The sequence below is a fragment of the Echiichthys vipera genome, assembly GCF_963691815.1.
Source record: "Echiichthys vipera genome assembly, chromosome: 19".
Classification (NCBI taxonomy): domain Eukaryota; kingdom Metazoa; phylum Chordata; class Actinopteri; order Perciformes; family Trachinidae; genus Echiichthys; species Echiichthys vipera.
The window spans coordinates 12,956,733-12,976,054 of record NC_139844.1 but is presented as its reverse complement, the minus strand read 5'-3'; the positions used below and the strand labels follow the sequence as shown (position 1 = coordinate 12,976,054).

The following is a 19,322-nucleotide window of genomic DNA, read 5'->3' as shown; positions in this document are numbered from 1 at the left end:
CAGGGAATCGTTGAGAGAGCGTAGGAAAAGGAGAAGGCGGTTGAGTATCAGAGAGAAAGGGGTAGGAGGAAAGAAGAGTGGTACAACAGAGACGGGAAAGGGAAAATAAAGAGATTATGAGGGAAAGGGCTTAGCAAAAAGAGCAGGAAAAAGGGGTTAGTGAATAAGAGAAGTCAAGAACAAAAAAAGAAATTCAGGAAGAGATATCAAAGGATCAGACTGGTGAATTTCTTATTGTCAACAAATCCCAGAGTCTCCATCCATCTCTTTATAATTTCCAACTTCCCCCTGTCATTGGAACTCAAGCCCTAAATATATGATTGTTGTTGCTGTGCTTTGACTACACAGACAATACCTGTTACAATAAAATATAAAAAATATTAGACATCACCAGTATTATCCTTTAAAAATAAGAGGGAAACAGAAGGCTGTCACAGAGAGAGAAGAAGACAAAAACAAACTGTCAGGTAAAGAGAGAGAGGCAAATCGAGGAAAAGAGTGAACAGGTATAAAATTAGAGCAAAGTGGAATATGAGACAGACAGACGGGCAGGCACAAGGAACAAAGAAAACAATATCAGCCATGTGTTATTACAAGTCAGAGAGCAGAGCTTTGAAAGATACAAGAAGAAGGTCAAGCAATAAAAAAAAATAAAATGTTGAAACATTTCTTCCTCTCCTCCTCCCAGAACCCTCCAGACTGCAGTAAGGCGAGAAAGCTAGTGTGTAACATCAATAAAGGCTGTGGTTATGGCTGCCAGCTCCACCATGTCGTCTACTGCTTCATGATCGCTTACGGCACTCAACGCACACTCATCCTGGAGTCCCACAACTGGCGTTACGCCCCCGGCGGGTGGGAGACCGTCTTCCTGCCCGTCAGTAACACCTGCACCGACCGCTCTGGGGCCACCACTGGTCACTGGTCAGGTAGGTACACACGCACACACCTTTACCAGTGTGAGCTACACACAGCCGTAGCCTCAATGCTGCCTGCTAATGACTGTGATTGGTTGCTTGATAATAAAAAAACCCGCGCTGTTTCGTTTTTTTTGGTCCATCTCTGCTAAAAGATAGCTTTTGCCAGACCCTTCTTTTGTGCTGCTACGACAAAAGTGTGAATTCCCTGGCTAAGCAGGACTGTGCAATTCCTTTTAAAGCACCTTTGGCGGCCAATGTAGCAGCAGCGGGTTACTGTTCAAAGGTTTTATTGCCAAGAAATCCTGTGACTTGATTTCAGTAAACATCCTGCTTTCTCTCTGACCTACGGTAAGCTTCTACTCGGAGCGTCTGTAGGGAATAAGTTTTGCAGAAGTGTTGTTTTATTTGTTAGCTCTGGCTTCTTGCACAGTTGGGAATCATTTTATGTCCAATAAGAATATCTTTTATCTTGGACCATCAACGACAACAGAAATTACCCTCAGGATCTCATATTTTCACATTAAAAGATCGTCTTATGCAACATGAACATTTTCCTGCCAAAAATCCACTTTGACGTCAGTATTTATCCTAGAGTTGAATGTGAAAACTGTGCTTGTCTTAAAGCATGTAAGTGAAAGTCTGCTTGAACTGACCATCCCCTGAGCATAGGTTCACTGCTCTGCTCTTGAAGCAAGTGTTGTATATCAGTTAATCAAATATTTCTAGTACTGAGGAATTTATTTCAGTGGAGACCACAATGGAATGTAAACCTCTATTCATGGCATGTAATTAGCCTTCAAACTGAACTTATTGGTTTCTCTTTCATGTTTTCATGTTCTCACCGGTACCTTTACAGTAGCAAAACCCACACAGACTTGTGTTGAAATTGTAATTTTGATATGATTAATGGATAATCCAACAGGTTAGGTGTGTTTTCCTCTGTTAAGCTGACAAAATCAAAGCATTTGTAAATAATCAGTTTGACTATGAGACTGTGCTTGCCTCTCTCTCCTCCTCTTTATCATTTCTTGCTCATTGCTTTCTTGTTCTCCTCCCCGCATTCTTTCAGCTCTATATTTTACTCTATTATTTTTCTCCTATCGCTTCATTTGACTTGTGCTCTCCTGGGCGCTCCCCTCTTATCTGCTACTCTCCTAGCGCCTTCCCTTTTCTTATTCTCCTGCCTTTCATGTGTCCTTTTTCACTATCTAATGTCTTTCTCTGGTGTCTGTCTTACAAACAGGCTCCTATAGATCCATATATGCCATCTGGCCGCTCGCATCCAACAGCCATCTCACTACAAACGCCACTCCCCAGGCATTTTAGCATTCTGCATTACCCTTTTAAAGTCTTGTATTTTGCAGAGGCAGTACTTTCTGTTGACCAAGCCAGCTAACTAGCTATGCATATCAAATATAGGCCTGTTGGGTACTTTGCCATGCCTGTGGTCATGTTTTGTTAACAGTGAAGGCAAGACCCTTCCTTGGGGCACTGGACCAGAAGGATACTAAACCCTTGCATTAATAAGTATGCTAAATATACATTGAATATCTCACTAATTAAGTGGAATGTTCGCCCATGCCAGCACAATTACAGCATTTGAATGCACTGAAAACTTGTCTAATTGTGTTACGCCTGAACCCTTCTCATCCTCTCTGCTGTATCAGTTTGTGGTTAATGCCACCAATCCTTGGTGGTCACCTTCAATTAGATATGGGATGAGCATACTGCCATACTTAGTCTTTGTATTGTTGTGTTCAGGGCTTGACATTTGCTGCTCACCAGCCACTGTGGCTAGTGGTTTTCAAAAGTTACCAATCACTCAGCATTCTCACTAGCCACAAATTTGTATATATGGTATATCAAGAAAAAATACCCTTTATAAAGGGCAGCTTCTTATCCATAAAAAAAAAAATTGTTGCAGGGATGTAGAAGATTAATTAGAGAGATAACTCTACTGAAAAAAATCCTGGCAAGATGAAAACTGTCAGCATTTATTACAACAATACACACTAAAGTCTAATGCAATTCAAATACATACATTTCATAAAACATAGTCCATTTAAATATTTTTAATTGAAAGCCTTAGTAATTACTCTTTATACAGGATATCTAAGCAGCAATCACGTACAGGTGCATCTCAAAACATTAGACGATCATGACATTCTTTTCCCCATCTATTAGATTTAGAGTTACTGAAACTTCATGTTCTTTACAGTTTCAAACTTGAAGTTTGTATTACAAATCACAAAGGAAACCCCTTTTGCTTTTTCCCCGCTGTAAGAAAATACAATCTGAGCAGTACTTTGTTGTTTTCCTAAAGCCATCATATGTGAGCCACTCTCTGCCTGCCTTCCACTTGTCATTGAAGACTCTTTTCTTTTTCCACCACATATCGATAGTTGCTAATCACGCCTAGATCTACTTCTCTAGTTGTAGCTGTGTTTCTCAACTTAACTGGGTTTTTTTGCCCATCAAACACTGAAGTGTCATCCGTCAAGGGTGCTCATGGGAGTTGTAGTGTAATAATTGTATCACTTTGCCAAGAGTTTATTAATTCAGATGACCTTTGAGAAGACTACAGTTAAATTCAACCAGCCAAAGTGGCGAGTAGGAGCAACTGTTTTAACCGCCACAGCTGAAATTCCCCCACATTTGGTGGGTGGGCGGGTGTTAATGTCAAGCCCTGGTTGTCATGATGTGGGAAATTGATATAGTTGGTATTACATGTATCAGCCAACCAGATAACCACCTTACCTCTTGTATCTTTACATGGTTAGCCCACTTCCTTTCCCCGAGGATGGGAGTCATTTATAGACAGAGAGAGGAAGCATGGAATATGCATCTGTGACAGGGTATTTCTGTCTAGAAAACATAGAGCTTTGTGGGGGTGGAGATAAAAGATAGCGATAAAGTCATTATGGGACCTGCTGATTCCCTCCTTCCCTTGAATGGGAAGTGGGGAAAGACAAAACATTACAATCCAATCAATCCACATTAAAATAATCATAGCTTACAGGCTAACCATTTGCATGCGCCACCACATTTTGGTTCTAACGCCAAAACTACTCTTTTCAATAATTTATTTTTTGAAATGTGTTTTTCCCATTTAATAAAAGAAGCCGAAGTTATCAAAGCTTAAACACTGTCCAGACACAAGCATCCTGACAAGAACTTTGCCTGACAAGTGGGAGGAGCTACTACTACAAATCTGAATCTGTTTTATTAGATTTTGATTATGCAATGGGAATATTTGATAAAGGTTGACCCTCCTTGTCTCCCTCTTGGATTGGATACTTAATACTAGGGCTAAGGGCTGGGCAATATTGCCAAAATCTACCATTAATTTTCTATCTATAACCTATTGATAACCACATAAATCACAATGTAGCTTGTTTTTTGGTAATTCAGTAACTAAATAACCACATGATAGTATTTTTTTATACTCATGTAAATTTAATACTTGACAAAGGAAATAAACTGTAGTATGTTCTCATTTTATTAATAACTTCAGCAATTGCGCTGGAACCGTTTTAGAAATATATACGGGAGTTTAATATCATTTGGACAATGTATATCTAGTAGGTCATCACCAGAGTCCTGGTGCTGTACAAAAACTTTGCCTGAATAAAACTTTGTCTAAAACTGACCAACAAAAAGGCTTTGGTTTGGAACTATGGCTACAAACCTGAAAAGACATTCAATACCAGAGATTAATACTTGACAATTTTAGATTCTTGGTGCTGCAGACACCAAAAGAAAGTAATGAATTTTAGACCCAGCCTTTCTGTCTATTAAGCCATTGGTGCATGTTGCTGTTTTACTACAACTTTTACATTCAATGAACAGCTTGAAAGAGCTTAGCACCATCTTGCAGGCCTGGTATAACAGACTAAATTCTGAACACACAAAGGGGAAACCAGTCTTCTTGTGGAACAATGGTTCGTTGATCAAAGCGCTAATTTGCCAAAGTGAGTTTATTCCTTTGAGGTTCTCTGTAGAGATATTACTGCCTTATGAGTCTGAGAGCAGCAGTAGAGACAAAATGTTCTCTGCCATGTAAAGACTGGAACAAGAGTTCTCCAAGTTCATAAACTCCATCTCAAATGTATAATGAATGGAGAGGCTACGTATTTTGTGTCGGGTTGGTGTCACTTGGTTCTCCGGTTTTCTTAGCCATGTTAATCTTCTGAAATATTTATGAGGCTGAGTATACATCATAGGCTTAAAATCAGTGTAGAAATGTTGTGTCAGTGCAGACCTATTTGCTTCAAGTCAAATTGCTTGCAGTAAAATGTATGCAGATACTCTTGAGTTGAAATGAAATTTAAAAGAGCTTTGTGATCTAATTAAGTAGCTGTGGGAGGCAGACATACTGCATCTCTGTACATTTGTGCCAAGTGCAGGCCTCAAAATATGCCCGTACCCCCATATGAGAATCATGCCAATGCTGTTATATAAGCAAAGACAGACCTGGGAATATTTTTTCTGTTCAATATTTAATGCTTCTACCAATTCATATTCAGTTCATGCTCAGGCATACACACTCATAAATTGAAGCCTCTGTTTCTGTCCTTGTTTTTCACATGTTTTTTTATGTACCCTTTCTATGAAAGGCCATTTTTAATGACTCATTATGCTGTTTATTTGGAAGTGTGTTGTGGATGTGTTTGCAGCTGTATTAGGGCCTGTCTGTGGCAGTTAGAGAAGCCACTTAAGTCTGACAGAACACAGGCCTCAAACTTGTTTTTGTGTAAATCAGGGGTTTTTACACACACACACACACACACACACACACATACACACACACACACACACACACACACACACACACACACACATGCACCCAAAACTCTGCTCGGGTTTTAAGGCTGAAAAAAGAGTGAAGGTTTTGTCTGCCAGGCATATCCCTTCTGGTGCGATGAGATTAGCTGGGGCTCCTTGTGTGTGTGTGTGTGTGTGTGTATGTGTGAATGCACATTTCTTTTTATTGTTGTTTTATTTGGATCCCCTTTAGTTGTAAGTGTTGGATCATCGCTTTCCCTTCTGTTCATAAGACACCACACATATGCATGTTCATGTGCGTATACTTTCAGGTACATTTCATGCATGTTTGCATGCTTGTAAGTATTTGTGTTTTAGCTTGGGTCACACGTGCAGGTGTGTGTCATGCACATCTATAAATATATATACTCACTATATGGATCTTTGTACTGTATGGACAGTTGGCCTTGATGTGCAAGGAGCTCTGGCAGTGCACGGCAGCTTTCTTCTGCCCGGAGAGGTGACCTTCATAATCAGTCCAGCTCAACCCTTTGCCCAGGGCTTCTGCCAAGCAGGACTCAGCCTGAAGGGGCCAAAGCCAAACCACTACCCCCACCTCCCCACCCCAACTCCTCCAGTCCAAGTCCTTGCATCAGCCCCTGGCCCTACACAGCCTTGATAGAAAGGAGCTTACCTTGGCCTTTAAGCAAGGACAGGCAAAGAGCAGCTGTCAATCAAAAAAGCTGGACTCAGGGGTTGGGGGATTTGGATTTATACTGGAAAGTGAACAGGAATGAATATAATAGGGCTGAAAATAATGCTGAAATATCTGTGTATCACAACAAGCCTGTGAATGTTCTCATTTGTCCAGGTTATCGTTATCCTCAAAGCAATTTCAGTCAAAAGCAACTGGACTTGGTTATTTGTCTAGGAAGACCAGTCCCAGCCTGGTCAGATGTGTACACGAACGGATGAAGCCTCGTGGATGAGAGGTGAAACTTCTCCCTAGACAAATAACCAAGTCCAGTTGCTTTTGACTGAAATTGCTTTGGGGATGTTTATCAGAACATATTTTATTTTGACAGAGTAAAATGATGTATCAGTTATTTCATTAAAAAAAAAAGACACTGACAGGCTCTGTGAACCTGCAGATACTAGTAATGTTTCGTAATTATTTGACAGAAAGCTATGCTGTCAACTTGCTTGTCTCCAAACTAAAACATATCCATAAAAAAGAAAAGAATAAAAAGTGCAATTTGTCTTACCCGAGCAGGTAAATCTGATTTCCATCAGAACTGAAAATGAGTCAAATTAGTCTTTGGCTTTCCTAACTGTTGTCTTACACTCAGTCAAGTCAAGTCAATTTTATTTACACAGCCCAAAATCACAAATGTTTTTCAAAGGCTTTACAATCTGTGCAATGTATTACACTCTCTATCTTGAAAACCTCAGTCCAGCCCGTAAACATTATTTTGAAAACTTGAGTAGTGCTAAAACATTTTGTCAATCTGCAGACAATAGATCACCAACAATTTTGATAATCCATTAATCACTTAAATCAACCATCAACCAGAAATTCCAAAAACTTGCTGGCTTTGGCTTCTCAAATGTGAGCATTTGCTGCATTTGTCTGTATTTTATCATCACAAATGGAACATCTTTGGGTTTTGTACTGTTGGCAATTCTGAAGATATTCATTTGGGCTCTGGGAAACTGTGAAGAAGATTTTTCTCTAATTTCTGATATATTATAGATGAAATAATTGATGATAGACAAAAGTATTGTTTGCATAAATGATAATGAACATAGAGTTGTGCTGTCAAACGTGAGTTGTGCTGTCAAAAACGTTGAAAAAGTATTGAATATTAAGTGTATTATACTCAACATGCTCCACTGTGGTTATTCCAGGAGAGGCCCACGATAAAGATGTCCAGGTTGTGGAGTTGCCTATAGTGGACAGTCTCCACCCTCGGCCCCCCTACTTGCCCCTGGCGATCCCAGAGGACCTGGCCCCACGCCTGCACCGTCTGCATGGCGACCCCTCCGTCTGGTGGGTGTCCCAGTTTGTCAAGTACCTGGTGCGCCCACAGACATGGCTAGAGAAGGAGATCCAGCAGACCACTGCCAAGCTGGGCTTCAAACACCCCATCATCGGGTAAGATCAGCCAGCTATCACGTCTCAGTTTATGTCGCTTTGTTTTCTAATTTTTCTGTGGTAATAAACACTCAATGATAATGACTGTTACTCTTGCAATCTCTACAATAAAGTGCACAATGATTTACAATCAGAGCAAATAGAATGCATAGGGAGAAAAAAACAAAGACATAGCCCTAAGGGCTGTGGTGGAATACAAACACTGCTTTGGGTGAGGTTCATATTAGGTTAATTCAATAGTATTAAAAGTAACTTCATTTCATGGTTTTGTTTGAGAAATCTTCTACCTTTAGCATTTGCATTTGCTTTTTAATTACTTTCCTGCTTTACACTCTTAAAGCTCATATTCATGCAAATCAACTCGATTAAAGAAATTGCATCATTATGTTTTCTTTCTAATAGCGGTGGTATGATATGTCTCATTCTGTCCCCATGAGGGTTTTTAGACTTTAGTCCAATCCAAGCCATTTAATGCTGAAGACCTCCTGATCTGATATTGTTGCTAAAGCAATTAAATAAGTGAAAAGTAAAAGCCTCTCTGACACATTTTAAAGTCAGCAAAACCGAATAAGACAAGGAAAGAGGAGCTTATAACCCAGTTAATGGCTGCATTAAAAATGAATAGCAGCCTAGCAGCTTTTCTTTTATCTTCAGTATTCTTTGTTGATTAAAGGATAAGGCTGGCTATATTCTTTATTTCTCTTATTGTCAACAAATCGCACAAAAAGATGAAAAACAACAATGAATATAAACCACTAGCAATTATTGTGTTGCCAAACCCTCTTATTCCTTATGCTCCTTTGTGTCCAAAAGCGTCACGTCAGTGAGCTGTACTGTTGTACATGATGATATATTCCTTTATTACATGGAACATGAGCATCATATATTATAATTAGCATTAAACACAAAGTACAGCTGATTTGTTCTTGTTTTTGTTTTTTTTGTCATAAACCAAATTATAAGACAAATTAAGAATTTTGATCTGAAGATGGTGCTAAATTAAAGCTTATGGGAGTGCTAAAATGAGTGGATTGTATATGTATGTTTCTTTGGGAAACATGAATGTACAATTTTTCCTTGCATTAATAATATTTCAGTCAGGACCAAAGTGGTAGACAGGCCGACCGACCAACATTGCCATCACCAGAGCCATCCATATCTTTTAACAATCCAATCCATATGAGAGCACAGGAGCACTTCCTCATTGCAGACACGATAGTCTCCATATTCCAACACAAGATGCTGTGAAACCTGAGTACAACACCTAGATATTACTTTGCATGAAACTTGGCATAAATGCTGCACATGACACAATACCAACCTTCCAAAAATATATCGTTATCAGGTCTGATTTCAGTCTTTGATTCAGTCTTGGCTTTGGTTGTGACTACTTAGTATTGTGCTGTTTCCAGAAACTGACTTGGAACTTTTTATGATCTAGTTTCCATCTATGGAAAGTATTTGAGGTGTTAAGTTCACATGAAGGCCACCCCAAAACGGGAATGTGTACAGTCACAATACTGTAAGACACTTTGATAACTGCTTTGGGTTGGGCGTTTAATTGTTTTTTTCCTCATTTATTTCCCTGTCAGGCGGTCAGTCAACGGACATTCATATTATGTCTGCCAGCCTCTCTTGACTCATAAATAACTCCACCCATATTTGAGCAGCACTTCATATCGGCATCAAATAGGATTTTGCAGATAATTCTCCACAGTTGTTTTAACCCATCTGGTCCAGCAGATTGAAGCAATTTACCATATTAGGATAATTCACATAATGACTGGTAAGCTGTCAGTCATAGGAAAGTATATGAACTGTCTTTGAGATACTTTGCGAATATTGTTTAATGTTTCTGCACTGTCCCATGACTCCACCCGCCTGGTAAAGGAAGGAGTTTAAAACAAACACTAAGAGTTATATTCTATAGTTTGTGGAGTCAGCCTGGTTTAGTTCTGTCAGCCCCTTCATAACTCTCACATCCATTGTGTTACATATGGTCTGTGAACCAGCTTTTCACCCTTCATAACTCCTTTTTTTCTCACATTCTTTTTTACGTTTGCTGCAACTTTTACTGTCCTGCTGAGTTGTCACTCCCTCTTGTTAGACTCTGGTTCCTTCTCTCTCCCTCTCTTTTTTCACAGATGCTCTTGTCTTTGGTTTTTACCTCTCGCCTTTCATCACAGCGGTAGCTACCATCTCTTTCTTCCAGCCCTGTTTCACTCTCCACCCCCTTTTTTTCCTCATTTTTTTTTTTCTGTGACTCATCCCAACTTTACAATCCCCCTATCCTCTCCCGTTCTCTCATTTGTGATTGTTGCTTCATCTTCATTTGTTCATCCTGCTTCAAGATTTTTTTTTCAAATTTTTATATTTCACACTCACCTCTCCCTCACGTTCCCCGGGCACACATCCCTACCCACAATTCTCTTGCACTCATAGTTTAAAACTCATATCTATCACTGTTCTATGTGTTTCCCATTTTGCCATCCCTCCCACCCCTCCATACACTCATATATGCCACCCTTTTCTCCCCCATATCACTGGGGAAAGGCTTATTGAAATGATGTGCTGGGTAGAACAAAGTTTTCCTCCCTTTTTTTCCTCATCCCTTCTCAGCTCTTGATACATCCACTCCACTCTGTACTGATGTCGCAACAAAGTGCCTGTGCACTTCTATCAGGACTGTGGGGGAAGGCTTTGTGTGTGTGCGGTGGGGGGGGGTTCATAGTGTCAATGCAAAAAAGAGGCGAGAGGGCTGCAGCAGTGGAAGATGCAGGGGTTGATGGAAAAATTACCAAGAGGGATAGAAAGGCAGCTTGTCCCCAGAGCACCCAACAACCGCCAGCCGACCCCCACCAGATCGGTCACCACCATCACCACTCTCTTCTTGCTGCTCCCTTTGGACACAAGCTGCAAGAAGGCTGGAAGCCCCGACTAAAAGCAGCTATCAGCACAGCTATATTCTGCCACTATTTAATGCTTCCTAATGGTAGTAAGGAGAGTCAGACAGAGAGCGAGAGAGTAGAGATACTGCTTCTAGATACTAGAGTAGCCTTATGGCAACGTGGTTACCAAGAGATGGATTTACTGTGTATATCTTTTTTGAATAAGGAAATACAATTACAATTTATTATGTATTTTTTGAAAAAAGAGTGTCTCAGCGTAAAACACAGGCAAAAAAAAATTCTATTGAAAAATCAATAATACAACAACATACTGTATAATAATACTAATAGAAACACAAATGTTATCACATGATTTAAAAAATACAATTTGCATATGAAACTGTAGAAAGGTTGCACAAAGACACAAAAAATAAAAATGAGAAAATTGTTAAACTCATCCCCTACTTTACAAAAAAAACAGGTACTTTTTGACCAAAATCAGTAAATGTTGAGTGTTATTTATGACGTGGTATCTTAGTAATTAAGTATGCTTCTGTTGTACTCAAGACAAATAATTCAATTTTAACCTTGCCTTGGAAGGTAAACAACTGTGAACACAATATTGATTTAATGTTAATATGATGGACTTTAAGTAGCTGTTAGTTACTAAAGAGAACTGTTAATTTTTACATATTAGGCAGATACAGAATATTATTTTGATCCATCTCCAGTCATTTTTCTAGCCACGTGAGTCCAGTATTCATTCTCCCTTTAGCTTTGTTTGGGTCTCCACCAAGTCCACTCTGTTCACCAGCTAGTTGCTACCTACAGAACTGCCTGCTGCATGTTCTATGACACAAATAAGAGTGAACCAGAACAGTGAAGTTTTGTTCCACAAAATCAAAAACAATTCACTGAGAGAGTCTGATGGGAACTGCAGAGTTGAAGATAAATCTTCATCACAGCAAGCGATCCCATTCAATGTATCACAACATTTTCAAAGATCTCTACTAAATGAACCACTAAATTTGACGTGAGACTGTATCGCAACTGGAGAACAAGTTTAAGTCTGTCATCTATTACTTCTGCAAAAAGTAAAGCGCTGAGTGACAAATTAAACTCCCACAGACTTTTACAATTCAAGAACATTAACTCTGTTCTGGTGGCACATGGTGGCCCAACCCCTAAATAAGACTCTTTATGTTGGACTTTCCTTGAATACGTCAGCCATCTGCAATTATGAACAGTGGCAATAAATCACTTTGACATGTTTTGATGTCAAAGTGCATGTTGCATAAGCAGTGATTCTACAGCAAGTATAGATGTAATATGGTAATATGCATCCTGATAGGCATCCAGAGGTCATTGTCAAACAAATCATTTATTCTGTCTTCGTGGTATTGTCACAATCTGCCCGAATCAGCACTTGCTGTGTCTAGTGTGGGTGTGTTTGATGTCTCTAATGTATGCTTTTACGCCCACCATGAGGATTGCCCTGCCGTGCCAGTGCTGTATGAATAGAGAGAAATAAATTGAATTATTGTGGCGGTAGTGTGGGAGAGTGCCGGGGACGGGAGACGAGAGAGGAAGGGGAGGGGGTGGCTAAGAGCTCAGCAATGCCTCAGTGCAGCCTCTGCTGAGAAAAGGGCAAGACAAAAAGAGGGTTCACAGGAACAAAAAACTGTAGGCATGAAAGACATGAGGGAGCAGGAGAGAGGGACCCTGACAAAGGATGGGAAGGCCTGGAGACAAGACCTCTGTCCGATCAGAGAGACACCAAATGAAAGGCACAGACATCCCAGTGCCCACTCACCCACCTGTCCTAACTTCATTATTTGGGTTTTATTTTCCACATAAATACAGTCTATTTCTGCCGCCACGGTTCCCAAGTCACTGACTGATCACAGACCAGTGGTGAAATAGGTACAGCTTGTTTATTCTTTCTTTCTCTGAACATTTGACTCATCTTGTTACTTCTTCTTCCTCTGCCTCATTCCCACAGAAGAGCTAGAAGCAGCCTTTAGGTTAGAGAACCAGTTTAAATCCTTTAAGCAACTGGGAAATCCCAAATGGAGAAAGACTAATATTCTTTACCAGTGTCCTTAAAAATCATGTTGACCCCATTTGTCCCAGCGGAGCTTCTCATTGGTCAGCACTAGAGAGCAGGTTGAACTGGGCAGCTCCCAGGTGGAACGGTGTGAATGTGGGGGGAAAATGCACAAGGTTGAAAATTGACTTCTTCTCTTTTTTTCTTTTTTTTCCTCTTCGATTTTGAAATTTAATTTGCTCCTCAAGGCCAGAAGGGGCAATGCAGATGCAGCTAGGTAGTTTTGTAATTGAATAGTTCCGGATGGAATAAAATTGGGTTTCAGCGTCCATCAGTGTGAGGGATGCTTCTCTGTCAGGAGAGGAAATGTTTCCATTCTCGCCCATCTTTTGTTTACAAGCTGTGCTCTTCCTCTCATATGTACAGCAGGTTACAGCAGTCTCTCTTTGTCCTCACTTGCTGCAAACGATGACAAACACCCTAAAAGAACACAGTTGGTTTGGATATTTCTCCGTCTGTCTGTTTTTCTGTCTCTATTTCTTAAATTCTTTCTCTCTGTGTCATCACTTGCCTTTTCTTTTTTTCTTTTTCCCTTTCTCTCATCGTCTTTTTTTGTTTGCATTTACACGCACTCTGGTATGATTTCTAAGATTTTTCGTTCAAGTTTAAGACTGAGATAAAAGTGGGTTCTTTCGATAAGGATTAAAAAGCTTACAGCTCCACGCATAGCCTTGCACGTTGTGAATTTGCACATAAACCCACTCTACCTCTTTGCTCACATTTCTGTTATATATATAGTATGTTATGTTAATATTTTAGTGGTAGGCTAGTATACCTTTGTTTATTCTGTAGATAATCTATAGAGGTTCCTTCTTGTAGTTATGTCTTTCATTGTATTTGTTTTCTTTATCTTCAAGTGATATATATTTCTCTTTTCCTGTGCAATACCTGTGTCGCCTGCTGCAGCAACATAACAATGGCCCAATTTGGGATCAATGAAGTAATCTATCAATCTACCTATCAAATGATTAGTTCTTCAGTGTCATCCCATTTGAGCTTCGCTGTAAGTGTTGTTATTGATTTATTAGCAGTCAGTGATTTTCTTTCACCTTGTTTTCCTTAATTATGATTTATTTACGGATCAGCTATTCTTTAATGCAATGCTGTAGGACACCGTACAGATCGTGTCTTCTTGTAACACATGTGACTGTAGAACAATGCAAGCATTTGTGCGAATCCTGTTTGGCTGAGAAAGAGGTTTTCCTTTTTGTCCAAACACAGAAATTAGTTCAGATGAAGCAGACAAGATACCATTTGTTACTTGATATCTCTCTTTGTAATTCGATCTTAGAATGGGTGGGTTTCTGCAAGCCTCAGCATTAAAGGCACAATGAGTTGGAATTTCCTATAAAGATGAATCCCTCCCAATCATCACTTACGACCCACTAGAGGCATGTGGTGTTGTCTGTAACTGCAGAGACCCTGCCCCCAGGGAGTTTTCTCTGCGTCAAGTTTTATAACAATGTAGCGACCAGTTGCTGGGTTGTAAGAAAGCTTCAGAAATGGCGCACACAACGCATAAAATCTAAATAAAATGCCAGAGCGGACATAGCTCGTTCCAAAACAAGAACATGGGGTCGGCTTTCCATGCTGGTGAGCTCTGTAACCCTCGATGAGCTGAGGAGGAGAGGACAAACGCAACCAACAAATCCGACTCCTTCTGCCAGCTGTTTTTCTTCACAGCACAAACATTTCTTCATTGTGTAAAACAGAACGTTCTTTCAGCCCACATGAATGACACTTGGTGGAACAAATGTAAGGGCCTCTGTCCGTCATAATACTCCTGGTGTGAGACAGAATCTAGCTATTAATGGGAACTTAACCAAGGAAAAGTGTTTTTTTGGTGCATAATTAGCAACAAATTGCTGAAAAGTTTTGCAGCTCAGCTCGCCAACTTCATCAGAAGTTTGATGTGTAGCAGATTCTGCATCAATTTTCATTTCCTTGAAATTCAATTTGACTCAGCACCACCTTTGTCATAAATGATATGAAACCGAACTAAAGAGCAGTGAAATTAGAGAGTAAAGGTTCTCTTTTACAGCAGTTGTGATGCCAGTGTGTAACCCAGTCTGTGTCCCTGTCTCTCTGTAGAGTCCATGTGAGGAGGACAGATAAAGTGGGGACGGAGGCGGCCTACCACCCCATAGAGGAGTACATGCTGCATGTGGAGGAGCAGTTCCAAAATCTGGCTAGACGCGTCCACATCGACAAGAAACGAGTTTACCTGGCCACTGACGATCCATCCCTGCTGCAAGAAGCCAAGACAAAGTCAGTGTGTGTGTGTGTGTGTGTGTGTGTGTGTGTGTGTGTGTGTGTGTGTGTGTGTGTGTGTGTGTGTGTGTGTGTGTGTGTGTGTGTGTGTGTGTGTGTGTGTGTGTGTGTGTGTGTGTGTGTGTGTGTGTGTGTGTGTGTGTGTGTGTGTGTGTGTGTGTGTGTGTGTGTGTGTGTGTGTGTGTGCGCGTGCGTGCGTGTGAGTGTGTTGACGTCCATTGTGAGTCTGTTCAGTTGGTTTGTGAGAATATGTTTTTCTATGTTTGTGTTGCAGTTTCTCTTTCTGAAGTATGTCTTCTCTTGTGATTTTATCTCACTCTGACTCCCAACTCTTTGTCCCTTCCAGGTATCCAGACTATGAGTTCATCAGCGATAACTCCATCTCATGGTCGGCGGGCCTTCATAACCGCTACACTGAGAACTCACTGAGAGGAGTCATCCTGGACATCCACTTTCTGTCTCAGACCGACTTCCTGGTCTGCACCTTTTCCTCACAGGTCAGTCCACTCTCCTCAGTCCCCATTTAGAGACGGCATGAAATAAATGTGGGGTTTTTTTTGTGTTCTGGTATTTTGATGAAACTGAAGGTTGGGATGAAAGCAGTCCAAACTAACGCGGACATCCACTCCAGATCCACGCTTGCTTGTAAAACTGCCTTAACACGCTTCTGAATACACGTAAATCACCGTCAAAAATAAATGATTGGTTTGACAAAAAGACAATAACACAAGGTCTGGAAATGTTCCGGATCTTCAGGCACATCTCATGGCTGATTGATTCAGTTGTTATCAGGTGACATATGTGTGACCACCAAACCTCCACGCTTAGGTCAGGTGATAACAACGGATAACAACTAACTCCATCCACTAATAAGGCCATAATGTGTGACTGACAGCTCTTGAATATTTTCAGTAAGTAGACCTTATGCTTAGAGGTTACGCTGAAAATGGTTATTGTTGTTGTTTCAGTTCAATAGTAATAAGTTGTATAACTAAATTACAAGTAACACAGATAACTATTAATCAGTTTTGGAAGCCATCAACGATTTAGCCTCTGGGGCAACAGGTGATATTTTCAGGATTTCTGGCGTTGGGTCTGATTATCAACTTGATATGAACGTGACTTAATTCTGGCCAATTCGTTCTGCCTCCTGCTCTCCACACAGACTGTTTACACACATGCAACCAAAGCCTGCTCAAACGTGATACTACAAACACAAACCAACACATCTGGTACCAAAATCCTATTCCATTGGTACAGATTAATAAATAAATAACACAAAGATACATTGATTGTATGATTAATTAAGAATAGGGCGTTAGAAAACAAAATCAGGTCAAAAGGATGAAGGTTTAGTGTTAAAGTGGCCCGTGAGAGCTGTGGGAAAGACTGTCATCACTTGATGTCTCCAGTTTGTCACAAGGCACACCAGAACCTTTTCACACTTGTGATTGTCAACAACCTCATTGTCCCATTTTCTCTCACATGACTCAAGGCCCATTTATTACAGCTTTCACATCACAATGGCATTTGTCATCCATTATTTCGATCATCTCAGCTTCTAAAGTGCTGTTTTATAGAGAGTTATAACATGGAGTGGACGGGCTCCCAGCCAACCCTAAAATAATGTCTGAGCCATGTATTTCCTGTTCACACTCTGGGTTTAATAGTCCACATCAAGGATCTGACTGGAATGAATCGCTAAGCCCGTTTTATCCCTCTTTTACCAGGGCTGAAACGAAAAGTATATGTCTTACAGTGAGGAGTGCTTTTGTCCCTCTACCAACGTGGTCTCTGGCCTCCCAACGCTTTTTGATCAAGGCAGATTCATGCATGCACATTTATAGATCTCAGAAATTAATCCCTGGTTCTGTTTCTGTCTCAGGTCTGCCGTGTGGCGTATGAGATTATGCAGACACTGCATCCAGATGCTTCCTCCTTCTTTTATTCCCTTGATGACATCTACTACTTTGGAGGTCAAAACGCCCACAACCAGATCGCCATCTACCCCCACCAGCCACGCAACAGCGAGGACATTCCCCTGGAGCCTGGCGACGTGATCGGCGTGGCCGGCAACCACTGGGACGGATACTCCAAAGGCATCAACCGCAAACTGGGCCGCACTGGCCTCTACCCTTCCTACAAGGTCAAAGAGAAAATTGAGACCGTTAAGTACCCAACGTACCCCGAGGCAGACAAACTGCTCAACTCTCAAAAGAAGTAAAAGAAGAAATGAAAAAAAATAAAAGAAGAGAAGGAGTGAGGAGAAACATGCAGACTCCGATTCTAGGGAAGGAGGCTGCTTTTGTACAGAAGAGAGAGGCGTACTTAGTGCGCTAAGCTGGAAAGAAAAGAAAAAGCCTGTACCCAGGGGTGATGGGAATGAGAATGCACTCTGTGTGTTATGTGAGAGCGCGTGTGTGTGTGTGTGTGTGTATGTGCGAGCGAACGTGTGTGAGCACTTGTGTTAATGCTTGTGCATATGTCAGGTCATGGAAGACTTGCACCCTACCACTACTCCCCCTGCCCGAGTATCTGACATCGGGTCTGTAGAGATGTACACATGAACACTGATTTTAAATACAGCAAGAAAACTATTAAAATCTACACAACTGACCGAGCTTGCTCTCCAGAGACAAGACTGGGACTAATATAAGACTAGCACACCCCAGAGTGAGCTTCGAAATAAATGACTGAGAAAAAAAAAAAGATGACAAACTGGAAAAAAATGAGTGTTTTGATTTTTATTTAATTCTTTTCAGTGGTTCTGATTCTAATCTTGCCTTTTTTAATTTCTTTTTCTCCTGTTTTGCTTTTGTTTACTGAATGTACTGTATTTTCTTCTTGCCATGCTCCCCGCTGCCCCCCCCCCCCTTCACTCACTGTGCTTTCTCCACCTCGTCTCTACATGTGCAATTAATTTAAAAAAGAAACCAAGTTGTGCTTTTATCAAGTGTTTTTAACTGTCTTAATTTTGTGCGTATGGGGCTTGTGCATTGCATACTGTACAGTGTGTATGCGTGCATGGATGTGTGTGCGTGTGGGTGTGTGCGTGCGTGTGTGCGTGTGGGGTGCGTGTGTGTGTGTGTGTGTGTGTGTGAGATCAAGTGTGCCTGTGTGTTAAGTCTAAGGGGCCATGTCACGACTGGTGCCTGATTAATGGTGAGCAGTGTGTGTTTCTTATTTCTGGCTTTCCTTCTGACTGAATAGTGTTTGTGTGGCCAGCAGGAGACTGGCAGTGACAGTGAGGACTGTCCTCAGCCCCCCACCCCACCCCTCCCCCCCAGCACTTGGAACAATGGTGAACTCCAGTCACTCCGCTGGTAACCTCTAGTGAACAATGGTAAGATTATATGGAGTATGGTGAACTCATGGTGTGCGCACACACACACAGACACAGGAGCCGTCCCGAGGCTCACCAAAAGAAGCACTCCACTGAGATAATGTCCTTTTTCGGCATCTCTGCTGTCTCTTCTGTCCATCTGTTTGTTTGTTTTTTTACTTTTAACATTGCTGTTTTAAAATGAAATGAGGAAAAACATGTTTAAAAATGATAATGTTATGTCGTATCAAACTCAGAGTCCCCATCATGAAGGCTTTTTTTCATAACTTATGTTCTTGGGCATTGTCGTTGATAACCACAGATCGAATAAACTTGAGAAACCAACACAGATTTTTTTTTTCTCCTTTTCACCATCTGCTCCTCCTTCTCTTAACGGGTGACACCTGCTCGTTCAATCAGGCTGAACATACTTCAGTTACATTACACACATTACAAACTGGGAATCAAGGCGTTTCTATATTTGGAGAGTTCATTTCCTGAAGGGTATCCATCTATTTTTGAAGAGTAAAAGTCATTACCTGAAGTTCATCTTTTGAAATCTCTGCTTCTGAAATTGAAATCATTTTGGCATGCTGGGATTAGAGCTACACTTCTACCTTCAAAAGTACCTGTAGTTTGTTTTATAAATCATTCAGTAAGTCATTCAGTGAGTCATTACAGAGCAAAAACTCTTAAATCTGACTTTCATTTACATTTCAAACTGAAGACAGAGATCAGTACCTTCAACAGAGACGTTACCGTCCGTCATTTAAATAGTTCCTTGTGACAGCTACATGCCATTTCTGCCCCAAATGCCAAACATGTCTCCCAGTGGAGCCAAAACGCACCGGTAGACTTCCTGCTCTAGTATCCTACTTCCTGCATGTCTGAATCGTTT

At 40.8% G+C, this 19,322-nt stretch overlaps 1 protein-coding gene across 1 annotated transcript in view; it reads left to right on the top strand.

Moving 5' to 3' along the window:
• fut8b (fucosyltransferase 8b (alpha (1,6) fucosyltransferase)) overlaps positions 1-18,739 on the top strand; it is an 87,421-nt gene extending 68,682 nt beyond the window's left edge. The window contains exons 6-10 of the mRNA XM_083933738.1: positions 689-926; positions 7,590-7,836; positions 14,923-15,099; positions 15,449-15,599; positions 16,988-18,739. Coding sequence (XP_083789864.1) covers positions 689-926; positions 7,590-7,836; positions 14,923-15,099; positions 15,449-15,599; positions 16,988-17,326 — 1,152 coding nt within the window. The 3' untranslated portion in view covers positions 17,327-18,739. The remainder of the gene's footprint in view (positions 1-688; positions 927-7,589; positions 7,837-14,922; positions 15,100-15,448; positions 15,600-16,987) is intronic.
• The last annotated feature ends 583 nt before the right edge of the window (positions 18,740-19,322 follow it).